Source organism: Gaeumannomyces tritici (assembly GCF_000145635.1).
Source record: "Gaeumannomyces tritici R3-111a-1 unplaced genomic scaffold supercont2.7, whole genome shotgun sequence".
In the NCBI taxonomy this organism is placed as follows: Eukaryota; Fungi; Ascomycota; class Sordariomycetes; order Magnaporthales; family Magnaporthaceae; genus Gaeumannomyces; species Gaeumannomyces tritici.
Genome location: NW_008804551.1, coordinates 1,352,034 through 1,371,256, shown reverse-complemented (window position 1 = coordinate 1,371,256; position 19,223 = coordinate 1,352,034). Strand labels below are relative to the sequence as shown.

Genomic DNA, 19,223 nt, shown 5'->3' with positions numbered 1-19,223 from the left:
AGAGGGGGTAGGATGATCGGTGGTCTGACCGAGGCATTGGGGGTTGTCCCATGCTTTTGATCCATCTTCTGAGACGAAGTTGTTCTCTTCGAGAAGCTTGGCGGCTGTGCGTTGGATGCCGGGGAAATTGCATTATTGGCCGATGATCGGGAGTTGTTTTCGGCTTCGAGGAGCGCTGGGGGAGGAAGACTTGAGATTGGATCGGGGCCGTCAAAGGATTACTGTTTACAAACAGGGCACGCCCATTTACTGTAAAGATCCCGACATATTACTGCCTATTTACATCGGCCTTGCACAAGGGAATTTCTAGGGGCAACAAGGATACAGCAAAAGCCATGGCGATCGCAAACGGCACGAAAGGAATAGCAGCAGCGACGGCAGCGACGGCAGCAGCGAAGAAGACGGCGACGGCAATACCACCCACGCGCTCGGCTCTAATAGTCGCGGGACCGGGCCGGCTCGAGCTCGCGACGCAACCTACGCCCCGGCCCGGCCCGGGCCAGGTGCTCGTCCGGGCCGCGTGCGTGGCCCTGAATCCTTCCGACGCCAAGATGGTGGACGCCGGCGTGCCCATTGGCTCCGTGGCGGGGCTGGACTTTGCAGGCGTCGTCGTGGCCGTTGGTCCTCCTGGTCCCGAAGATGGCGCGGAGCCGAACAGGATGGAGATTGGAGTCGGCGCGAGGGTCTGTGGCCTAGCGTTCGGGTACAAAAGGGACGGCGGCGGCGGCGGCGTCGTCACGGGCGGGTTCGCGGATTACGTTTTGGCCGAGGCGCATCTTTTGATCCCCGTGCCGGCGGGCATGATGCTCGAGGACGCGGCCACGCTGCCGGTCGGGTTGATCACGGGCGGTATGGTGCTATTCCGGGAGCTCGGTCTGACCTCCAGGGAGAGAACGGTGCGCACTGCCGAGCCGGAACAGAGGGATGACGGTCCTGAAGAGGATGAGGATCGCGCGGTGCTGGTTTACGGAGGCAGCACGGCGTCGGGGCTGATCATGATGCAGCTGTTGCGGCAGTAAGGAGCACCCAACCCAGAAGAGAGACCATATGCAATCTGACGACACTTAACTAACCTTGCCCGCCGTCAACCAAAAAAAAAAAACAGCGCCGGCTTCGACCCCATAGCCGTCTGCTCCCCAAGCAACTTCAAGCTCGCCAAGTCCGCCGGCGCCACCGCCGTCTTTGACTACCACGCCGGGCCCGAGGCCTGCGCGGCCGAGATCCGCGACCACACTGCCGGCCGGCTGCGCCTGGCAATCGACTGCATCACGAGCCCGGACTCGATGCGCTTGTGCTACGGCGCGCTCAGGCTGCCTTCGGAACAACAGGCAGAGTCTGAGGGTGTTATTATGGGCGACTCGCGCTACGTGGCCCTCGACAGCTTCCCCGTCTCCGGTCACACGCGCCGCGCGGTCCGGCCCTCGTGGGTGTTTGCCATGACGGGCTTCGGCGCGCCCGTCGACTGGACGGGGCCCTATAGGTGCGATGCGCGGCCGGACCACCGTGAGTTCGCAGCGCGTTGGATGCGTGACGAGGCCCCGCGTCTACTGGAGCAAGGCGTCGTCAAGCCCCTGGCTAGGACCAGGGTTTGGGGTAGGTCACTGTTGAACGTGCAAGCTGGGTTGAGGGAGTTGAGCGAGGGGAGGGTTTCAGGGGAGAAGTTCGTTTGTGTTCTGGGTACTTGAGTCGCCGATAGTTGGTGGGTGCGTGTGGGGGAGGCTGAGAAGGGCAACGGGTCTAGCCGGGCAAGGATATGTTGTGAGCTGAATCCGTTCTCGGGGCCTCGTTCGTCAAAGCTAAATTCCAGAGTCTTTTTTTACCCAACGAATTTCGCCTCTCCATGCTTCTTCAGCCCCTGTGGGACGTTACTCGTGCTGGCGGCTACCATCATGCCCCGATGTCGGACCAGGGGCCGCAGAATGTCTGTTTCTGTTCGTTTCCTCTACACCGCTTGCATGATTCTTTCGTCTCCTCGGACCTCGTAAGATAGCCTGTAGGAAGCTCCTGACATCAGGTCGGACGTGACCGCAACCGCGTTACCGCACCAGCAACAGCTTTTTGTACAGCCCTCCCCGGTCCAATAACACAGCATCCACACGCCTCCCCCATTGCGACCCAAGTCTACCTACCACGCGTACAATGCCGACGTCCCCGGGCGCGAAAGTCCTCGTCATCGGCTGCGGCGTCGCCGGTCCCGTTGTGGCGTGCCTGCTCAAGCAGAAGGGCTACCGGCCTATTGTCTTTGAGCGCGCCCCCGCGCCGGGCGACATTGGCCAGTCAATCATCATCGCGCCCAACGGCATGAAGGTTCTGGCCAAGGCGTGTCCGAGTGTCGTTGACCGGTTCCTTGAATACGGCCCGCCGGTGTGCGAATTCCGGGAGCACAAGGCGTCGGGGGAGGTTCTGGGCTGGTTCGAGACGGGCTGGGAGGAAAGGTACGGCAAGCCAGGCGTCGGGGCCAAGCGCACCACAGCTACGGCATGGCTTCGCGACGCGCTCGTCGAGGTGGGGATAGAAATAAGGGATGGTTGGGGACTGGAGCGAATTGAGGAGGCCGAGGACGGCGGATCCGTCACAGCCTTCTTCGATGGAGGGCGCTCCGAGACGGGCTTATTTCTCGTCGGGTGCGACGGGCTGAAGTCAGCAACAAGGAGATTGTTGTTGGACCGAGGTGGCCTCAAAGACGGTGAGCCGTCTTTTACCGGTATATGCCAGGTAAAATTGTCAACACCGAAAGCCATTGCGGGTTTGCGGAGCTGACTTTCCGTCCACTTGTCCCCAGACCGGAGGCTTAGCCCCGACGCCAGCCTCCTTCCGAGACCACCGGGGCGTGCGCAACTACTACGGCGAGTCCTTGCACTTTGTCTGCTACGATATCTCGCATGAGACTGTGTCGTGGGGCCTGACGCAGCGGGCCGAGACGGGCACCGAGGCGGCCTGGGGCCTGTTTGACGACGCCAGTCGCCAAAAGACGACAGAGGGGCTAGGTAGCATGTTTGAAAATCAAGGCTGGGATCCGACCGTCGTGAAGATGATCCGCGGCGCCACGAGGCTCATCCGCTACGGCATATTCGACAGGCCGGAGCTGCCATCCGAGCAGTGGTTTTCGGGCCGCTGCGTCATGGTGGGCGACGCGGTGCACCCGACGAGCACGCACCTCGGCCAGGGGGCGAACCAAGCATGGTAAGTGGCACTCGCAGCTTCTCTCGTTGTTTTTGGGGGGGCAGCTGCTGACCGACCACACAGCGAGGACTGTTACTACCTGGCCGAAGCACTCCCTTCGTTCGACCTGGCAAAGCCCCCCATCAGCACCTCGGAGCTATCCGAGGCGTTCAGAGGATACGCAGAAAAGCAGCAGCCCCACACGTCGCACCTCGTCAAGGCAGCTCGGGCAGTCGGGGAGCTGCGTGTGACGGGGCCGGAGGGTCGCGAGGCGCGGGATAAGCTGGTGGCCGAGAGGGTGGGGGATCGGGCCCGTATAGACGCCCACTACGACTTCCAGTTCCGCAGGCCATATTGATTAATTAGCGACTGCACCACCCCTGCCAAGGGCGTTGCGTATCTTTCAATCACATGCACCTCCCTGACAATCTGTCACGTATCAGAAACGTGGGATCTGCTAGACCTGCGTGACGCGAGCGAACGCTCCGACACCGAAGCCACGGTCCGCCCGGTGCCGTACAGGGTCGGCATGAGAATAGGCTGCGGGCGGTTCCAGCAGGCACCTGATGATCCATGTGTCTTTGAGAATTGGAAAATGTAGTGCTAATTATATATCCTGAATATTAGCATACAAAGGGGGTATTTGACGGTTGTAGTGGTATGGAATAATGAAGTGAGGGGGGGCAGGGGCCGGAGAAAGCGTGCTGTCATTATGGAAGCGAAAGCGAAGCAAATAGCGAGATGGAGATAGAGAGAAGGAGGTCCCACCCGTCATGGCATCGGTATGTATCCAAGGTTCCTCCACTGCCCACCCTGATACAGGACATATCTGAGCTTGCCGCCATCAGCCTGGAAGAAGCACATGTTCATGTCTTCGCGCGCCGACAGCTTCATTGCCCTTTGGGAACCTCCGTCGTTGACCCCCGTGCCCTGTGTCAGGCAGGCAATGCGCGTCGGGACGTCGGCGCCGGAAAAGACGGGGTCGGACTTGGGGTCGGACCATTTGTTGTTGTTATTGCTGCTGCCGCCGCCGCCACCACCACCGACGGCGGCGGTCTGGGACACGAAGAGGATGCGGCCTCCGGCATCCTGGAAGAGTACGACCGTGTCGAGCGCCACGCCGCCTCCCTGCCGCGCCGTCGCGAACCCTGCCAAAGGCGACCCCTGTGGTATCTCGACGCCCAACGGACCTGACTGCTCTCTCAACACCCCGTTGTCCCCCCCGCGCGCGTGCACATTCAGCCTCCCGTCCTGCGCCCCCCTGTAGAAGAGCCTGACGGAGGGGTCCCGGAGCGGCGACGCGCCCTGGTCGACCTTCAGCGGCAGGGCCAGCAGGGGCGAGTCCTCGGCGACGTCGGTGGCCGTGATGTTGGGGAAGGGGCGCGCCATGTTGGACCAGCCGACCTCGTAGAACTTGCCGTCGGGGGCCTTGAAGTGCACATAGGGCCAGAGCGCCGACATGGAGCTCCTGGTGGACGCCATAAAGGGTTGTGTGTTTACACTGTCTGTGAGACCGCCCGGGTAGTGGTTGCGGAAGTTGACACCCAGGACCTTGCCAGTGTCTGATAGGTAGTAGAACTGGTATTGGGGCATATAATATGGTTGCTGGAAGAATCGGCATCAAATGGCCCAGATTAGTACAGCATTTCATCAAGGTCGGCTGTGGCTTTTTTTTTGCGACGTAAACCTCAGAGACGGTGTATCCACCAGGAGCTGGGGGGAGACTCGTTTTAACAATGTGTAACTTACATCTTCCACGTAGATCACGGTTGCGGTCAGCGGTCCCCCGGCCATCATCTTCTCCGCGGACGCGCGGACGATGGGTCGTGGCGCGTCCCAGGAGCCGTATGGGGCGGCAAGCTCGCTCACCATGATGCTGTCGTCGGGCGCCTGGTAGGCCAGCTTGACGAAGAAGTCGTCGCCGGACCGACAACCCGCGACGGCGATGGCCGAGTTGCCCCGAATGTACTTGGACGAGCCGTTCGCCGTCATCCCGGTTGTCGGGCAGAGCGGCGGCGGCGGACGTTTCGGGTCGGCTTCTCTTCCGTCTCCTCCATTGCCAGCACCGCTCGCGGGGGCGCAGGTGCTAGGGCTCTTTGTGGACTCGGTCACCTTCCAACCGACGACGCCGCCGACCGCTGCGGCTACTAGCGCAACCAGGATGGCGACTCCGACCAACAGCAGGCGCTGCCGCGGTGCGTTGTCGCTAACGGCACCAGAAGCACCCACACCGCTGGCGAGAGGCGTCGGCGTCGTCGGCGTGACCGGCGAGTGTTTGGGAGGAGGTGGGGTGAAGGCTCCCAGAGAATTTGTGATCTGGTGTTCGTCTTGCAACATGGGCGCCGAGGACCCTGCACTCGGCGGCACCGGATACAGGTGGTTGCCCGTCGAGTACGCAACCTCGGGACCCGTGTCATAGTGTCCGGCAGCGGTATGCTCTTCGTAGTATGCCGGCTCGACTGGAGGGCATTGTAGAGGCGGGGTTGGCTGTTGCTGCTGCTGCTGCTGGTGATCTTGCCAGTTCGCCATCATGGCCGATGGTGGTAGGCCACCGTCGAGGATGGCTTCCGCTGGTTGATTATTAGCGGTGCCTGGTATTTTCCAATAGCACCTCAAAATTCCGAGAGGAACAAATGGGGGACTATAATATTGAGTATGAGAGGTCCGCACCTGCGCATAATAAGAGCCGACACGGAGGAAAATAGGAAACGATGCCGGGGCCCCATCCTCCTCAGCTGTGGCTGTAATTGCAGATTTACAACACGCATGTCAGCCATGGACACTAAGATGCATCGCTGCATCCCAATTGATGGGGGATCAACCTTGGGCCGGGCGGCTGCAAGACTGCAAGGATCTTTGTGTCGTAGAGTAAGTGGTATTTACAGAGAGCATCATTGTATGCCCTCCCACCGCCCGGCCCCCTGGTGATTTCGCTTCGCCCCTTGCTGCATCGACGCTGGAGTGCGGCGCGGGTGCGGGGGGCCGAATAGCGATTGGATCGTGAGTGGTCATTGGGTTCTGCAGAGTACTTCCATTTTGAAACCGCCTAGCCCTAGGAGGGAACGGCCAAGCCTTTTAAGCGCCGCTCTATATGCGGGGGCCATTCTGGATGCTACCCATCCAGATCCTACAGCCTGGGTTGTTGGTTGGCGTTTGGATGTGGTAGCACGAGGTGGTTGCCTTATCGCATCAGGGAGACCGTAGGAGGGAAAGACGTAAATATAAGGCTATCCCGAAGGGTGCCAAGAGTATCTATCGCCAGGCCTCGTGTATATCAAGGCGTGGGCGATCTATCTGTGCGTGTCCTGAGCCTCCAAGTGAAGCCATCCGTGTGCCGTGCGAGCGATGGAATAAGGTCTCCGCTCGTCACGTGACGATGGGTCCGTGCACCGCACTCAACATGCCTGGTGCCATTGGTCGCCTGATCGCGTTCCAGTCGATCCTCGATACCGACTTCTTCTTTTCCGTCTCAAAAGAGCCTCGCAAAAGGATTCAGCATACAATCGACACGAAACGCCACTAGCGACGGGATCAAATCAAAAAGTCCCCGAGATGCCGGCCTAGGCGATAAGCAGACCCTCCTTTTGAGCTCCGCGCGGACGAGGACCACGGCGGCCGCCAAGCACGCGCGCGCACGGGAGATCGCCACCAGACTGTACCGCAAGGCCCGGGATCTCGAAGGCGGTGTCCTCCCCGCCCCGACGGCGACGAAAGCAGTCACTAAGCCGACATCGAATGCCGCCCCTACCGATACCAACACCAACCCCAACACCACATTTCCTCTTCCGGGCGACATCGCTATCCCCAACGACGACAATACTCTCAAGCTCGATCCCCAGCCCCACCCACTGCGGCGTCAGCTCCATTAGGCATGTGCATAAGCTCTGAAAATTTGTCGACGATACCACATGTCAACCAGCCAAGGCGCCAGTCGGCTGGCGCCTCGCCTTTTCCGCTACCAGGTTTAACGATCAGCGGCAATACAGCGTAACGTTATCCCTTAAACCCTTCACGTGCAGAATAGCTCTCAGCGAGTCGGAAACATGAGTTGGTTATCTTGTTCCAAGTCATATTTAGGGCCTAGGTACGAAGAACACCAAAGAACCAATCTGCTTGCCTAAGATACACAATCCCTCCTCGCCTTGGTGTATACAGGGCGAGGAGCATCTTGGAGACAACAGCCCTTTCACTTCCAATGGGGAAAAAGATGTAACAAAAGGTGATTGAGCCTCGTTTCAGCTCCATCCCAGGTTTCCCCATCTCATTCAGTCATTCATCCCCACCGCAATCGTCAGACTCATCGGGCGTTTGGCTATGAATGGCCGGTGTCCCAGACCCTGGAGTCGCGTTGGCGCCGTCGGATGTGCGGCTTGTCGTTGTTGGAGAGTGGGTCATACTCTTTGTCGACTCTGAGGTGGAGAGTTGACCACGTGTGGCCTCGGGCTCCGTCGACAAAAAGCTCCAGCCGCTATCACTGGCGCTACCCCCGAAGCCCACGGTGACGGTACTCTTGTGTGCCGATGATGTAGGCTCCGAAGGAGTAGGCATCGATGTATCATCCACAACCGTGACTGTAACGGTCTTCCGGGTTGAAGATGGATATATCGAGGAGCCGCTGTCGCTGACAGTGACAGTTACTGTCGTCCTCCGCCAACTCGAAGATGAAGAAGCGGAAAGAGGTGGCTGGGGGCTTGCACGGTCCAGCGTCACGTGGTCTCCAGGTCCGAAGATCGACATGCGACCACCTCCAGTCGTTGGGACGGGGCTGAGAGATGACACCGCCGTCGACGTTCGGGCAAATGGCGACGATGAGGGTGGGCCAAAGGGGTTCGAGCTCTGGGCAAGCTGTGGAGGCTGTCCACAGAGCTGTTGCCAGTTTCCAAAGCAAAGGTAGCCGGCTTCGCCTTCCGTGGCGGCAAATCCTCTAGGACCACCCCAAGACAGGCCAGGCATGCCTGAGCCAGCACCGTAGCCTCCACTGGAGCCCCCACCCCCAGTTCCAGAGCCGCCTGTTCCACTGCCGCCTGAACTGTCGTCTCTGTCACCATATCCATCATATGGGTCTTCAGGTTCACCTGAGCTCCTCCTCTGAGCGCTGCCTGTGCCCCGACCATTCTGGAACTTGAAGACGGCAACGGTATCGGTGAACCCAGATTTGTTCTCCTTCCAGTAGGCTAGGTCAGTACCCTGGCGATTGATCATGCTGACAACACCAACTGTGTTGAGGTTGTAAAGTGATACGTCAAGAGTATCGCTCTTAGTACTGCCTTGACTGCTTGCCGAGGGGCTGAGAGGGTCAGCGCCAATGTAGAGAATTCGGGCTTGGCACTTCCCCAAGACCCCCTCGTGTGTCTTGAAGCCTTCCTGGCAGCATGATGTGCTCCAATTGTTGAAGAACGAGTAGAGCCCGGCGCCATAGATGACCACGTTCTTGCTTCCGATGATCCTCAGGCCCCACCCCATCTCGCAGGGTGGTTTTCCTGGCAGACTATCTGCGAGGGTGAGCATTAGCGGCTCGTCCGCGGAGGGCTCCGCAGCACCGGTACCGTTACCCATCTTGGCTCGGCAGTCGAGCGCGAAGTTGGGGTCGCTGATCGTCTGGTTCAGTGTAGTGAATGGGAACGGCGCTGGCGGGTTTGGTTGGTAGTACGCCGTCTCGGTCTGAATCTGCCCCATCCATATGTTTTTTGTGTGGGCGAGCTGGTATTGATACAATGTGTGATGCTCGACAGAAGTCCCGACCAGCCAGATTCGGCCGGCCTTGGACTCAATGAGCAGTCCACGGCCGGCGTAGATCGAGATCTGGGTGTTGTTATAGTCTTCAATATCGTGGTCAGCCACCCAGAACCAATTGTTCTCCATGTACAGGCCGCGGGCCGACTTGGTGATGTGACAGGACATATAGGCGGCAATGCACTTGGCGTTCACATCGTTGAGCTTCTCGGGTGTCTTGAGGCACTCGGCCACCTGCAATCCAGAGCCCGCAAATCCACCGATTCGAGTGTGCACGTCCCACATGCCAGACGGGGGTGTGCTTTGTGAGGTCAGCTTGCATGTGCTACCGGTGTAGGTCGCAAGGTTATACTCGATCAGCACGGCGCCCGCGGTGGCTCCCTGCGTAGAGACGAAGACGTCTGAAAACTCCAGATATCCCTTGTCCCCGGGCTTGCCAACTTGGACCACCGCGTGTGGCCGGTCGATATGCGAAAACTTGGGACCAGCAGCCATAATGACAGACGACATGGCTTCTCCGACAACACGGAGATTAGGAGGGAAGAACACTGTCGGGAGAACGTTAGATTGCGGTCTTGGATGAGGATCCTGGCAGGCGGGATTACGGAACATACCCGTGTCGGTGACCCTGTAATACCCCGCGTCAATGAAGGCGACGACTCCCTCGGAGTGCCTCTTGGATGCATCTCCCATCAGTCTGTTCAAAGCATCGGTATCGTCTGTGACACCGTCGCCGCTGGCACCGTAGGTCCTTGCAGAGAGGAACAAGCGAGCAGGGGTGTCATGATATTGTGGCTGTGATGCCTTGATCAGTAGACATTCAGGGGTCACAGGTCAAGAGCCGAAAGACTCAGTGATGCGCCTCCGCCCTGGGAGTGCATGACACGCACCTTGGATCGTTCGTAGTACTTCTCGCCTGCTGTGAGAGCCTGCGGTACGGGGAAGGACGACGCGTCTGAGGCCTGGTATACGCTAGGGCCATATGGCGCGTAAACATTTCCCTATGGACTCGTCAGCTCGCACGACCGAGCCTCGATGGTAGGATCTCGCTGGTAGCGGCTTACATGACCAAAGCCTCGTTTGATGACCGTTGCCGAAGGAGACCCCTTGATGATGTCGCCCTTGGCTCCCTTGAGAATGGTGCTGACATTCCTGAACTGGACGTTTTGGATGACAAGAGATCCGGCGCCTGGCTTCTCCTTGTGTGCAGGATCCCGGCCGGTGGCGATGCCGATGTCGACATTGTTGAAGTGCGAATCGAGCAGGGTAACAGAGCCGACAGACGAGCTAGTCATGTCAATTCCGGTCCTGCAGTTGTTGATCGTCATTGACTTGTAAGTCCAGCCCCAGTCCCAGATCTGAAGGATGGCCGTCTGGGAGCCGTGGAAGGTGAAGTTTCGGGCCGTGTATTGCTGGTTGCCGAACTATTTATTGCACCATTGGAACAATTCCATGCTTGTCAGTGGCCTGGCAGATGGTAAATGGGCCATGTGTAGGAACGGGGGTGGACTCACTTGTGCTCCGTATTCGCCGCCGTAGAAGACTAGGTCATTGAGCATGCCTCCGCTGCCTTCCTCCATGAAGATTCCAGACTGGTGGCGGTTTGGATCGTAGGACATGCGAAAAACGACGTTCTGTATCGAGGTCGCCTGTGAGGAAGGCCAGTGGATGCCGCAAATGGCGCCGGGGACCTGCCGCATGTCCAGAATAAGATTTCGGACTGCGCCACCTGTTAGACACCATGGTGGAACAGGAAATGTGTGCTTTAGTCGGAGGGTTCGGCTTACTTTGGCGGAAGAAGGTGTTCGTGGCTCCGTATCTGAGATATCCCGTCCTCTGGTATGGGTTGGCCTCGATGAGACCAAGCCCGTTTGCCCGGAAGTTCTGGGTGGCCCGAATCACGGGCATTGACGTTGGGTCGCCGATCATCTGGGTGTAGTAATAAGAGACGATGGAGGAGGAGATCAGGTATGTGCCTTTGGGGAAGTAGACGACAGCGGGGGTGGTGGTTGTTCCAGCGCAGGGGCTGTCGCCACCGCATCTGTTGCCAGAGCTGATGGCCGTGTTGATGGCGTCGGTGTCGTCGTGGACGCCATCTCCCTTGGCACCAAAGTCCTTGACGTTTCTGAAGACCGTGTATGACTTGTCCGGGTTAAAGGGCGAGATCCCGCGGTGTGGGATATCCTCCATCCAGTATTTAGCGGCAGCGGACGAAATCAGAGCCGTGAGGAGGTAGAGCGTCTTGAGGCGCATCTTGGCGAGTAAAAGGGGTAGAAGGTTGTACCGAGGGGTGTCCGAGGTTCTAGGAGGCCAGCGATAACATTGATGCTTAAATGAAATGCTGATAGGATCCAAAGGATTGCTGTTTGCGATGATGCGAGTCTCAAAGGAGTGGACGGGGCGAAAATAACGGGAAATGGAGGACTTTCGAGGACGAAGTTGTTGCTGGGTAAGGGATGACAGAGGGATCAAGTCAGTCTGCCCAAGAGGCCCAGCAAGCAGGCAGCCTTGGTTCAATTGCCGTGGCTCGTGATGCTGGCTGCCTAAAAGTCGCTACGATCTGGCTGGGAAGGCGCGTCTGCGAGGGATCACCATCTACGGAAGTCGCGCGGTGCCGCCAGGACGAACGATCAAGGCTCACCTGCCCGCATCGACGGATGGAAGTTACAGCCTTGATCACAACCCCCTTCGCCCTTTCCGCCAAACAAGTTTTTATCTTCCTAGGGGTTTCCCAGAACCTGCGGCCTTGGGCTCCCGTTGGCGATCCATGTATTTTCCACCTGCAAGGAGCTATCGATTGCTTTGATCCAACGCAGTTTTGGAAATGGACATGGAAGTCCTCTTTCATCAATTCAAGGTCGCGATTTTGCCTGTGGGTTCAAGATCGTGAAATATTCCAGCGCTGCCAGCCGGCATTTGCGCAAACCCGGTCCGAGCCGTAGCACACTCTGCCGATTTCAACACCCACACACCTACCACTCAACTATAGTCAGCTGAATGATACCTCTTCGCATGCACCTCACTCTGTGGTTTTTTCAGCCAATGTCGTTCATGGGCTTAGTCAGCTTGGTGTGGTGCTTGGAAGGCAGCCAATGGGATCGTGAGTTTAGCCATTATCCAACCCTTTGGGCATTGACAAGCACATGGATCCATGGATTGTGAAGTACCTACCAAATTCCACCGATCCCATAGGGATCAAAGTCATATTATCCGATCACCCAGCACTTGCAGGCTTAGCACTAGGAACAACCCCGGCGGATGGAGCGGCCCTTTTCGAGAACATCAGGAAGACACCACCGACAATAGCGAGCCGGAAGAGCCCCCAGGATGGCACGGGTTGTCATCACTGGCTTGGGTTCCTTGGTAGCCAGCAACCCTTCTACCACACTCCCTTATTCCCTCTCTCGCGTCCGCATTTCTATATTTCCCATCCCTCCCGAAACGCCCTACTCAAATTTCGTTGTATCGGCCCCGGAGTGCAGTCTCACAGGCCACCGCCCCCGCAACTTCTGTCGCGGCTACGAGTGAGATGGCGTCTCATTCACTAGTAACACCGGTCAGGACTCTTCGCCCCGCCGCCGCGATGTCGAGGCTCGGGCCGGCCAGTTGACCCCGGGGCACGCCTCGGTTCCCTCCGGGTTTGGCACCTCGTCCCTGTCACGGAGGAGCGATGCGATACTCCCGCAGGGCACAAGTAAGCAGCTCCAGTTCGATGATGCCATTAGCCATGTGTCGGATTGCATACCTCACATCTGAAACGAGGGCCAAAAGGGCCGGTTGACAAGCTGTCAGCTGAGGTTGACGTGGGTGATCAGATCCCCAGAAACCATTGCCCATATTTACCAACACCATCCTAGCGAATTATACAGTAGACCACCCAGCACCGGACCCTGAAGCACAATAGCCACAGCTCAAGTGTCTCCAAACACAAAGACCCCCTTACCCTTGCGGAATCCCTGCAGCGTGCCCTGGACGGCCGCCTTCAGGACCTCCTCCTCCGTGTCCCAGTCCCACCTAACCTCGTCCACAGGGGCGTCGCGGAACTTGCCGGTGCGGATGAGGCCCAGGATCTCCTCGATCGTCTTGCGCTTCGACTCCCTGTCACCGTCGGCCCACCTACTGAGCCAGAAGCCACGGAAGCGGAGGTCCTTGAAGATGAGCAGGCCGGTCGGCAGCGCAACGGGCTGCCTGGACATGGCGCCGTACGTGACCATGGTGCCGCCAGCGCCCAGCACACGCGCCATCTGCGTCGCCGACTTGCCGCCCACGCAGTTGAGGCCGAGCATGACGTCGGCCCCGCGCGTCCACTCGTCATGCATGCGGGCCGGGAACCCGCGGTCCAGGAACTCGGCCTCGGTCACGACGGCGGTGGCGCCGAGGTCCTCGAGCTCGCGCTTGAGCGCAGCCGTGGCCTCGGGCGTGTCGCGCTCGCGCACCACGTTGACGGACCGCAGGCCGGCCAGGCGGCCCAGCTGGACGGCCGCGCGCCCGACGCCGCTGTTGGCGCCGTTCTGGACGAACCAGGCGCCGCCGTCGGCGCCGGCCCCGCTGCGGTACGCCCGCACGCTCAGGTCGACGAGGTCGACGTAGTCGCGCAGCATGCGGGCCGCCGAGCACGGGTTGACGCTGACGGTGGCGGCCTGCAGCGGCGTGAGCGCCGCGCCGTCGCCCTCGGGCACCCGGATCAGGGCAGCGTCGGCGTTGTCGACGAGCGCGTGCGTGCGCCACGTGCCCAGGCCCGTCGACGCCGGTATGACCCAGTCGCCCGGCTTCAGCGTCTTGACCCCCGACCCGACCGAGATGACCTCGAAGCAGCCCTCGTTGCCGGGGACCGAGGCCGGCTCGGGCGTGCCGATCATGGCGTCGAAGGTGGGCTTGACGCCGTATGTGCCCTGTATCAGGTTCACGTCGGCCGGGTTGATGGGCGCCGCGAGGGCGCGGAGGGTGGCGGCGTGCTGGGGGATCGAGGGGGATATCGAGTGGGTGTGTAGCCTGCGCAGGGGAGGTGTAAGCGTCAGCATGGTCCTTTACTTTGTTCTGTGGCGCGAGCGGAGATCCAGGGAGCCTACTTCAGGACATCGCTGGGCTCTCCAGGCTTAGAAAACACGAGAGCCTTAGTCTGAGTATAGCCATAGGGGCCAGATTTGAGCCTTGCCGTCGTCAGAGGCAGACATCTTGCCGCCGTCCTCCTGGGAGCCTTGGAGATCGATCTGGTGAGCGCCAGGAGGGGCGAGGTCGCCAGCCTCGGCGCTGTCGCCATTATCGGCTGATAGTGTGAAAGATGTCGTCGATGTCCAATTGACCGCCTTTACCACCAGCAATCGGAAAGAGTTTGTGCACCTTGTAGCGGTGGCTTCGAGCTTGTGTTGAAGCACGCTATTGTCGCCGCGTCGAACAAAAGGCTGATTCGTGGACTGTGATGATGCAGCAAAGCTCAGCAGCGATGACGTTGAAGCTCCGTCAAGCTCCAACCAATCAAGACAGCCCGCGCCGTCCACCAGTTCCCTTCCCCGCAAACGTGCACACCCTTGTCCCCATGTTTCCGATCCTGCCCTCGCGGAGCAAAGGGGCAGCCACACGTGATCAGGATGAGGAGACCTGAGAACCCATTTGTGTCCGGTCCAAATGCCATTATGTTTGCAAACCGCTTTTCGGGCCGTTGGCACAAGCGGCGGCCACGCGGCCAAACACCATGGTCAGCCGGGAAGACAAGCCGCTTCGAGGCGTGGCCCATTTCGACATGGTTCGCCCATCACGGCCGTCAAAGAGGGAGCCCGCTGTAGCTGCCAGGCCTTGCGACCGCTACAAGAGCTGGCTTCGATCCGAACGATGCACATACGCCCCACGGCGGTGTCTGTGGGTATTTTCGACGCCAAACCGGCAGCGGCATTGCGGACCCAGCTCCTTGCACCAGCTTGCATAGCTCAGTCAATGACAGCCTGTAGGCCGCCACCCCAAGGTCAAAGCGGCGCTGCGGCCTGCCAATGAACCCCTCCCCCACCGGGGTGGGTAGCAATGCGTATGTACTTGAGGAGACAAAGTACGTTGCTGCATTCGGGCTTTTCGAACCCATTGTGCGCCCGTCAATGGCCGAAGTCAGAACATGACCTGTCCGGACCTGACGCCCTGACGCGGAACAGCATTCATGGAGTGAACAGGTTATTCAGGCAGAACAAAACAAGTATTGTCATTGCCTGGCGCTTTCAAACCCAAATGCCTGCTGTACATGTTTCGATTCCGCAAGCGATGGGAGGGAAGCCGCCAAGACTCGCTATATTAATAGAGGTGTGAGTGTAGCGGGGCAAGCCATGCAGCATAAAATGGACGCCCCAAGGACCCAATCCCCAAGAAATCCCCGTTCCAGTAGCGAGGATTGGTGTCCTTATCCTATATGGCTAGCTATTAAATAGTGGTGGGGACACGTGAGACAGGATATGCGGTGGTGACGGACAGGTGGGGATCAAGAGTGATATTCAAAACAAAGCAGACAGGGTTAGGCCGTGGAAGTTGTCCAAGCGGCACCCTAGAACAGGCGCGTGAACATAGAGGAGTAAGAGCAGGTAGCAGCCCTGGGTAATGCGGGAGGTCATGACAAAAAAAACCGAGTATCAAGCGAAGAATAAAAGAAACTGAGGGGGGACGTGAAGGAAGCGGGACGTTGTATGTAAAGGAATGTGGAGCTCAGTCAGATGCTGAGCTGGGGTATCGATTCACGCCTCTCTCTCTTTCTCTTTTTCTCCTCTCTCAATGCCCGTCTCGTCTCTGTTTCCAGTCAAAGGCAGGGCGATGCAGCGAAGCTGAAGAGACCCGCGGGGGTTCCCTCAGGGCCCTGCTGCGGTCGATCTCAGCTCGGGGGAAATGCGAAAGTTCGTATCTCATCCATGCGCTTCAATCTTCAAAGAAGCGAACGAAAAGCCAATAAAAACGAGGAAAAGATGATGCGTGAGAGAAACAATGGTAAAAACGGGGTTCCGCTGCAGGTAGCAAGCGTAAAGGGGACATAAAACATGCCAGGAAGAAGCAGAAGGTGGGGTGAAAGGAGAAACAACAGGGGCAAGTGCAACCAAAATAGAAAGGTAAGCGCGGATGATTGGCCCAGGGCCAATCATCACTTGATATTTTTGAACAAGTCGGCGCTAAAGTCGGTGTCCGCGTTGAGATCGACTTTGGAATCGAGAGCGCTGAGCTCGGGTATCATGGGCGGTGGCGGGCCGGACTGCTTGACGTCCTCGAATAGCACTGTGGCCCTCCTATTGACGCCGTCGTCACCGCCGCCCCGCAGCCGGCGGAACCACGAGCTTGACCGCTTCGACCTCTTGCCGTCCGTCATAACGCTGAAGTTGCTCCGGCTCTCGGGCCTTCCGTCCAGGCTGTTACTGCCGCCCGTGGTGTAGTTGTTGCCCTCGCCCTCCGTGTAGGATGTGTTGAGGAGATTCCGACTGAATAGTCTCCGGATGCTGCCAGGCTTTGATGAGGTGGGTGAGACCGGAGAGATTGGCTGGTCGGCAGGGCGTTTCGTGCCTGCCTTGATAAGTGACATTGGCGAGCCGACGTCCTCCATATCGGCGTCATTTCCTTCATTGGCCGATGCGGTGCCGGTTGCCTGCCTGGTCTTGTCAGCGGCGGCGGTAGGAGTCTCGATTTGTGGCGGCGCCTCCTCGATGGGCGACGGCAGAGGCGGCGGGATATCGGTGCCCTCGGTCAATGGTGTGAACTTGAAATCGAGGGCAGGCAGCTCGAATCGCTTGGCGCCTGGTTGGGGCGTTGCGCCATTGCTCTGTGTTCTGGATGGCATGGCGGGCGGGCTGGCCGTCCGGGGGACGGGAGGCGAGTGGGCGGTGGTGGTTCGGCGTTTACTAGCCGGGAGAGATATTCCTCCCTTGTGTGGTGATCCAACGGGGATGCCACGCGTGGGCCTGTCGAGCGGCTGATCAGGGCGTAGTTGGTGAAATGTACCCTTTCTCTGCAGGTGAACTTATGCAGGGAAGAAAGAGAGTGAAAAAAAAATAGATAAGATGAAATGCTGAGAACAATCCAGCAGGCTACGTCTAAGCGGTTTCCTGATTGTCAGGAGGCACGTTGTCGCTGGGCCTGGAGTGATTGACGCTTCTTTGGGATTAGGTAGGTGGGATTAGGTAGGTACCTTCGAGGCTGGTACGGTACTTGTGGTTAGGTCCAGGGCAATTGGACTGACACGGCGACCATAGAGCGGCTTTTCTTGTTTGGGCAGGCTTCGAGAGACAAAAAAAAAAAACAGTGAGGAGTGGAGGAAAATGGGTGGGAACTGGTGCAAACGAAAAAGAAGATGGTCTGAGCGAAAGGCGACGGGGCTTCTGCGGACGAGCGCGAGGAGAAAGGCGACACCCCAGGAGGGCAAGGTGGATTTTGCGCTCGGTCGTCCGTCGGCCGGGGTGGTTGGCTCACTTTTCAAGAGCTGGGGTCTAAGGAGGAGGCCGCCGCTTGCGTTGGTGGTCGACGCGCGGGAGATCGCTGCAGGACGAGAAGCTGCTTGGGGGGAGGGGAGCCAATGGCGTCGGGCCCGGCAATGGCTGCGGCAAGTGAGTGGAGGCAGGCCTGGGCTAGCCTGGGCTGGGTTGCTGGTGTGCGTAGCTATTCACAAACAAAAGAATGCAGATGTGCGGCCGTGGTGGTGGTGGGTGGGTGGTGGCATGCAAAACATAAGAACAAAAAGTCCGCTGTCAGGAGGCGATGGGCCCAAAATGAGATGGGTGGGAACCATAACCCGGCGATGGCAAATGACGTGGAGAAGAAACGGCAGGCAAACTTGATAAATGGGGGCCCTTTCCTGGGCAGAGCGTTCGGGAATCCTACGCAATTGAGACGAACGGAACTGAAAGGGTCTTTCCCGGTGCAGTCACGACTTGAGGATGGAGATGACGGGCCCCACGCGCATCGCCGAATCGGCCATTCACAGCGGTGTGCCTCGACCGCGGTGGGGTAATGGACTGCCCAAAGCGGTAGGTCAGGGTGGTGGTGGGCGGTGGCAGGTTGCACCCAGCGAGGTGGAGACTGGGGCCAGACAAACGAAACGGCAGCGGGACGATTTGACAGAAAACGTTTCCCAACCAAAGCCTGGGCCACCTAATCTAGGCCGTTATAGAATCAAAATGCTGTGCGTGGCTATCGGGTGCTCAGATCTAGCCCAACAGACGAGCAGTTCCATGATGTAGGCATTTCGGTGTACTCGAATCCCGTTCCGTGGTGACGCTGCGGCACCCAGCTGGAATCATCACCGAGTCTAATCAAAGATGTCGCACAAGGTCGGCTCGCCTCGCAGCATTGGGTTCCACGGATCCAGCCTGCTACAGACGTCTCAGAAGACGAGGAACGAAAGCATATGACACAACCGCAGGGCTTCCCAGGCCAATCAATGTTAGAAAGAAAATTATGCCAGGGGTCATACAAGAAGAGCAAAGACGGCCACGATGACGAGAAGAAGAAGATGAAAACGGGACGCCACGGTTTAGTACGGTTGGGAGGGAACATTGAGACCTAAGCAGCCAAGCGGGATATTTCCTGTGCGTTCCTAGCTCCAATAACCGTCACCAGCATCATCTCGTGAATCACCAGCCTCCCGTGCCGCTCGCGTCAGTCAACCTTGGACGATGCAGCTCGGGGGGTCCTCGGCAGCAGCCTTGCGGAGTGATGCAATGCAAGATCTCGGAGCTTCGGCGCAGCCACTGTGGCCCCCAATCGCGCACACGGCAGGCATGGAGGATGGGAGGGGATCAATGCTGTGTTCCTGAAAAGGGCCGCCTAGCATATCAGCCATGCCCGTGGGTCGACAAAGATAGGGGAAGCGGTGCCGGTCAGCCCCCCCTCGGCAGTCAGACCTTCTGCAGTCAATCATGCAGCGCTCCCAAACAGGAAAAAAAAACAATAACCAGGATGGGGCGTGTCGCGTGGCGGGCATGGCGGACATGGCGCAAAAACCGCTCCCGCTCGTCAGTGCGCTCGCTCCCATTCAATCGATTGTCCTGGGCAGGGACAGGTTGGCGACGGGAGGCATTATGTCGGAAGCTGCGACTTGATTCATGGATCGACCGTTTGACCGTTATGTTTGAGGTTGCAATCGAACAGCAAGGACAAATGCGCGGAGCAAATTAGAAATGCCAATAGAGAATGCGTTATTGAAACGAGTCCAAATCCGGGATTCCTGCATCGCGACGCCGAGGATCATCTCGCTAGGCGAGGTAAACAGGCCGGCTGGGATCTGGAAGCAAAAAAAGAAGAAAAAACCCCCCGTCACCACATAAAAAAAAAGACGGAGAACGCACACGCAATCGGTAAAGAGGTCGATGACCCAA

General features: G+C 58.6%; 7 protein-coding genes across 7 annotated transcripts; 3 read left to right on the top strand and 4 right to left on the bottom strand.

The window, feature by feature from the left end:
* Positions 1-335: 335 nt before the first annotated feature.
* Positions 336-1,685, top strand: GGTG_11772 (hypothetical protein; the record flags this gene model as incomplete). Its single annotated transcript, XM_009229663.1, has 2 exons — positions 336-1,015; positions 1,106-1,685. 2 exons carry the CDS (start codon positions 336-338, stop codon positions 1,683-1,685), a joined length of 1,260 nt encoding a protein of 419 aa, XP_009227927.1.
* Positions 1,686-2,116: 431 nt separating this feature from the next.
* GGTG_11771 (hypothetical protein) lies at positions 2,117-3,586 on the top strand. The gene is made up of 3 exons (XM_009229662.1): positions 2,117-2,715; positions 2,783-3,183; positions 3,247-3,586. The coding sequence occupies exons 1-3, from the start codon at positions 2,140-2,142 to the stop codon at positions 3,518-3,520; spliced, it is 1,251 nt and encodes a 416-aa protein (XP_009227926.1). The 5' UTR covers positions 2,117-2,139; the 3' UTR covers positions 3,521-3,586.
* GGTG_11770 (hypothetical protein) lies at positions 3,361-6,027 on the bottom strand. Its single transcript, XM_009229661.1, has 2 exons — positions 4,912-6,027; positions 3,361-4,767 (listed from the first exon to the last, which is right to left on the bottom strand). The coding sequence occupies exons 1-2, from the start codon at positions 5,692-5,694 to the stop codon at positions 3,934-3,936; spliced, it is 1,617 nt and encodes a 538-aa protein (XP_009227925.1). The 5' UTR covers positions 5,695-6,027; the 3' UTR covers positions 3,361-3,933.
* Positions 6,028-6,441: 414 nt separating this feature from the next.
* On the top strand, positions 6,442-7,031 carry GGTG_11769 (hypothetical protein; the record flags this gene model as incomplete). Its single annotated transcript, XM_009229660.1, is given in 2 exon segments — positions 6,442-6,628; positions 6,639-7,031. The coding sequence occupies 2 exon segments, from the start codon at positions 6,539-6,541 to the stop codon at positions 7,029-7,031; spliced, it is 483 nt and encodes a 160-aa protein (XP_009227924.1). The 5' UTR covers positions 6,442-6,538.
* Positions 7,032-7,431: 400 nt separating this feature from the next.
* On the bottom strand, positions 7,432-11,148 carry GGTG_11768 (hypothetical protein; the record flags this gene model as incomplete). The annotated part of the gene is made up of 6 exons (XM_009229659.1): positions 7,432-9,443; positions 9,510-9,690; positions 9,786-9,896; positions 9,960-10,319; positions 10,410-10,615; positions 10,683-11,148. The coding sequence occupies 6 exons, from the start codon at positions 11,146-11,148 to the stop codon at positions 7,432-7,434; spliced, it is 3,336 nt and encodes a 1,111-aa protein (XP_009227923.1).
* Positions 11,149-12,590: 1,442 nt separating this feature from the next.
* On the bottom strand, positions 12,591-14,278 carry GGTG_11767 (trans-2-enoyl-CoA reductase). Its single transcript, XM_009229658.1, has 2 exons — positions 13,965-14,278; positions 12,591-13,887 (listed from the first exon to the last, which is right to left on the bottom strand). Exons 1-2 carry the CDS (start codon positions 14,153-14,155, stop codon positions 12,807-12,809), a joined length of 1,272 nt encoding a protein of 423 aa, XP_009227922.1. The 5' UTR covers positions 14,156-14,278; the 3' UTR covers positions 12,591-12,806.
* A 761-nt stretch (positions 14,279-15,039) lies between these two features.
* GGTG_11766 (hypothetical protein) lies at positions 15,040-17,394 on the bottom strand. Its single transcript, XM_009229657.1, has one exon. It carries the CDS (start codon positions 16,688-16,690, stop codon positions 16,004-16,006), a length of 687 nt encoding a protein of 228 aa, XP_009227921.1. The 5' UTR covers positions 16,691-17,394; the 3' UTR covers positions 15,040-16,003.
* Between the last annotated feature and the right edge of the window lie 1,829 nt (positions 17,395-19,223).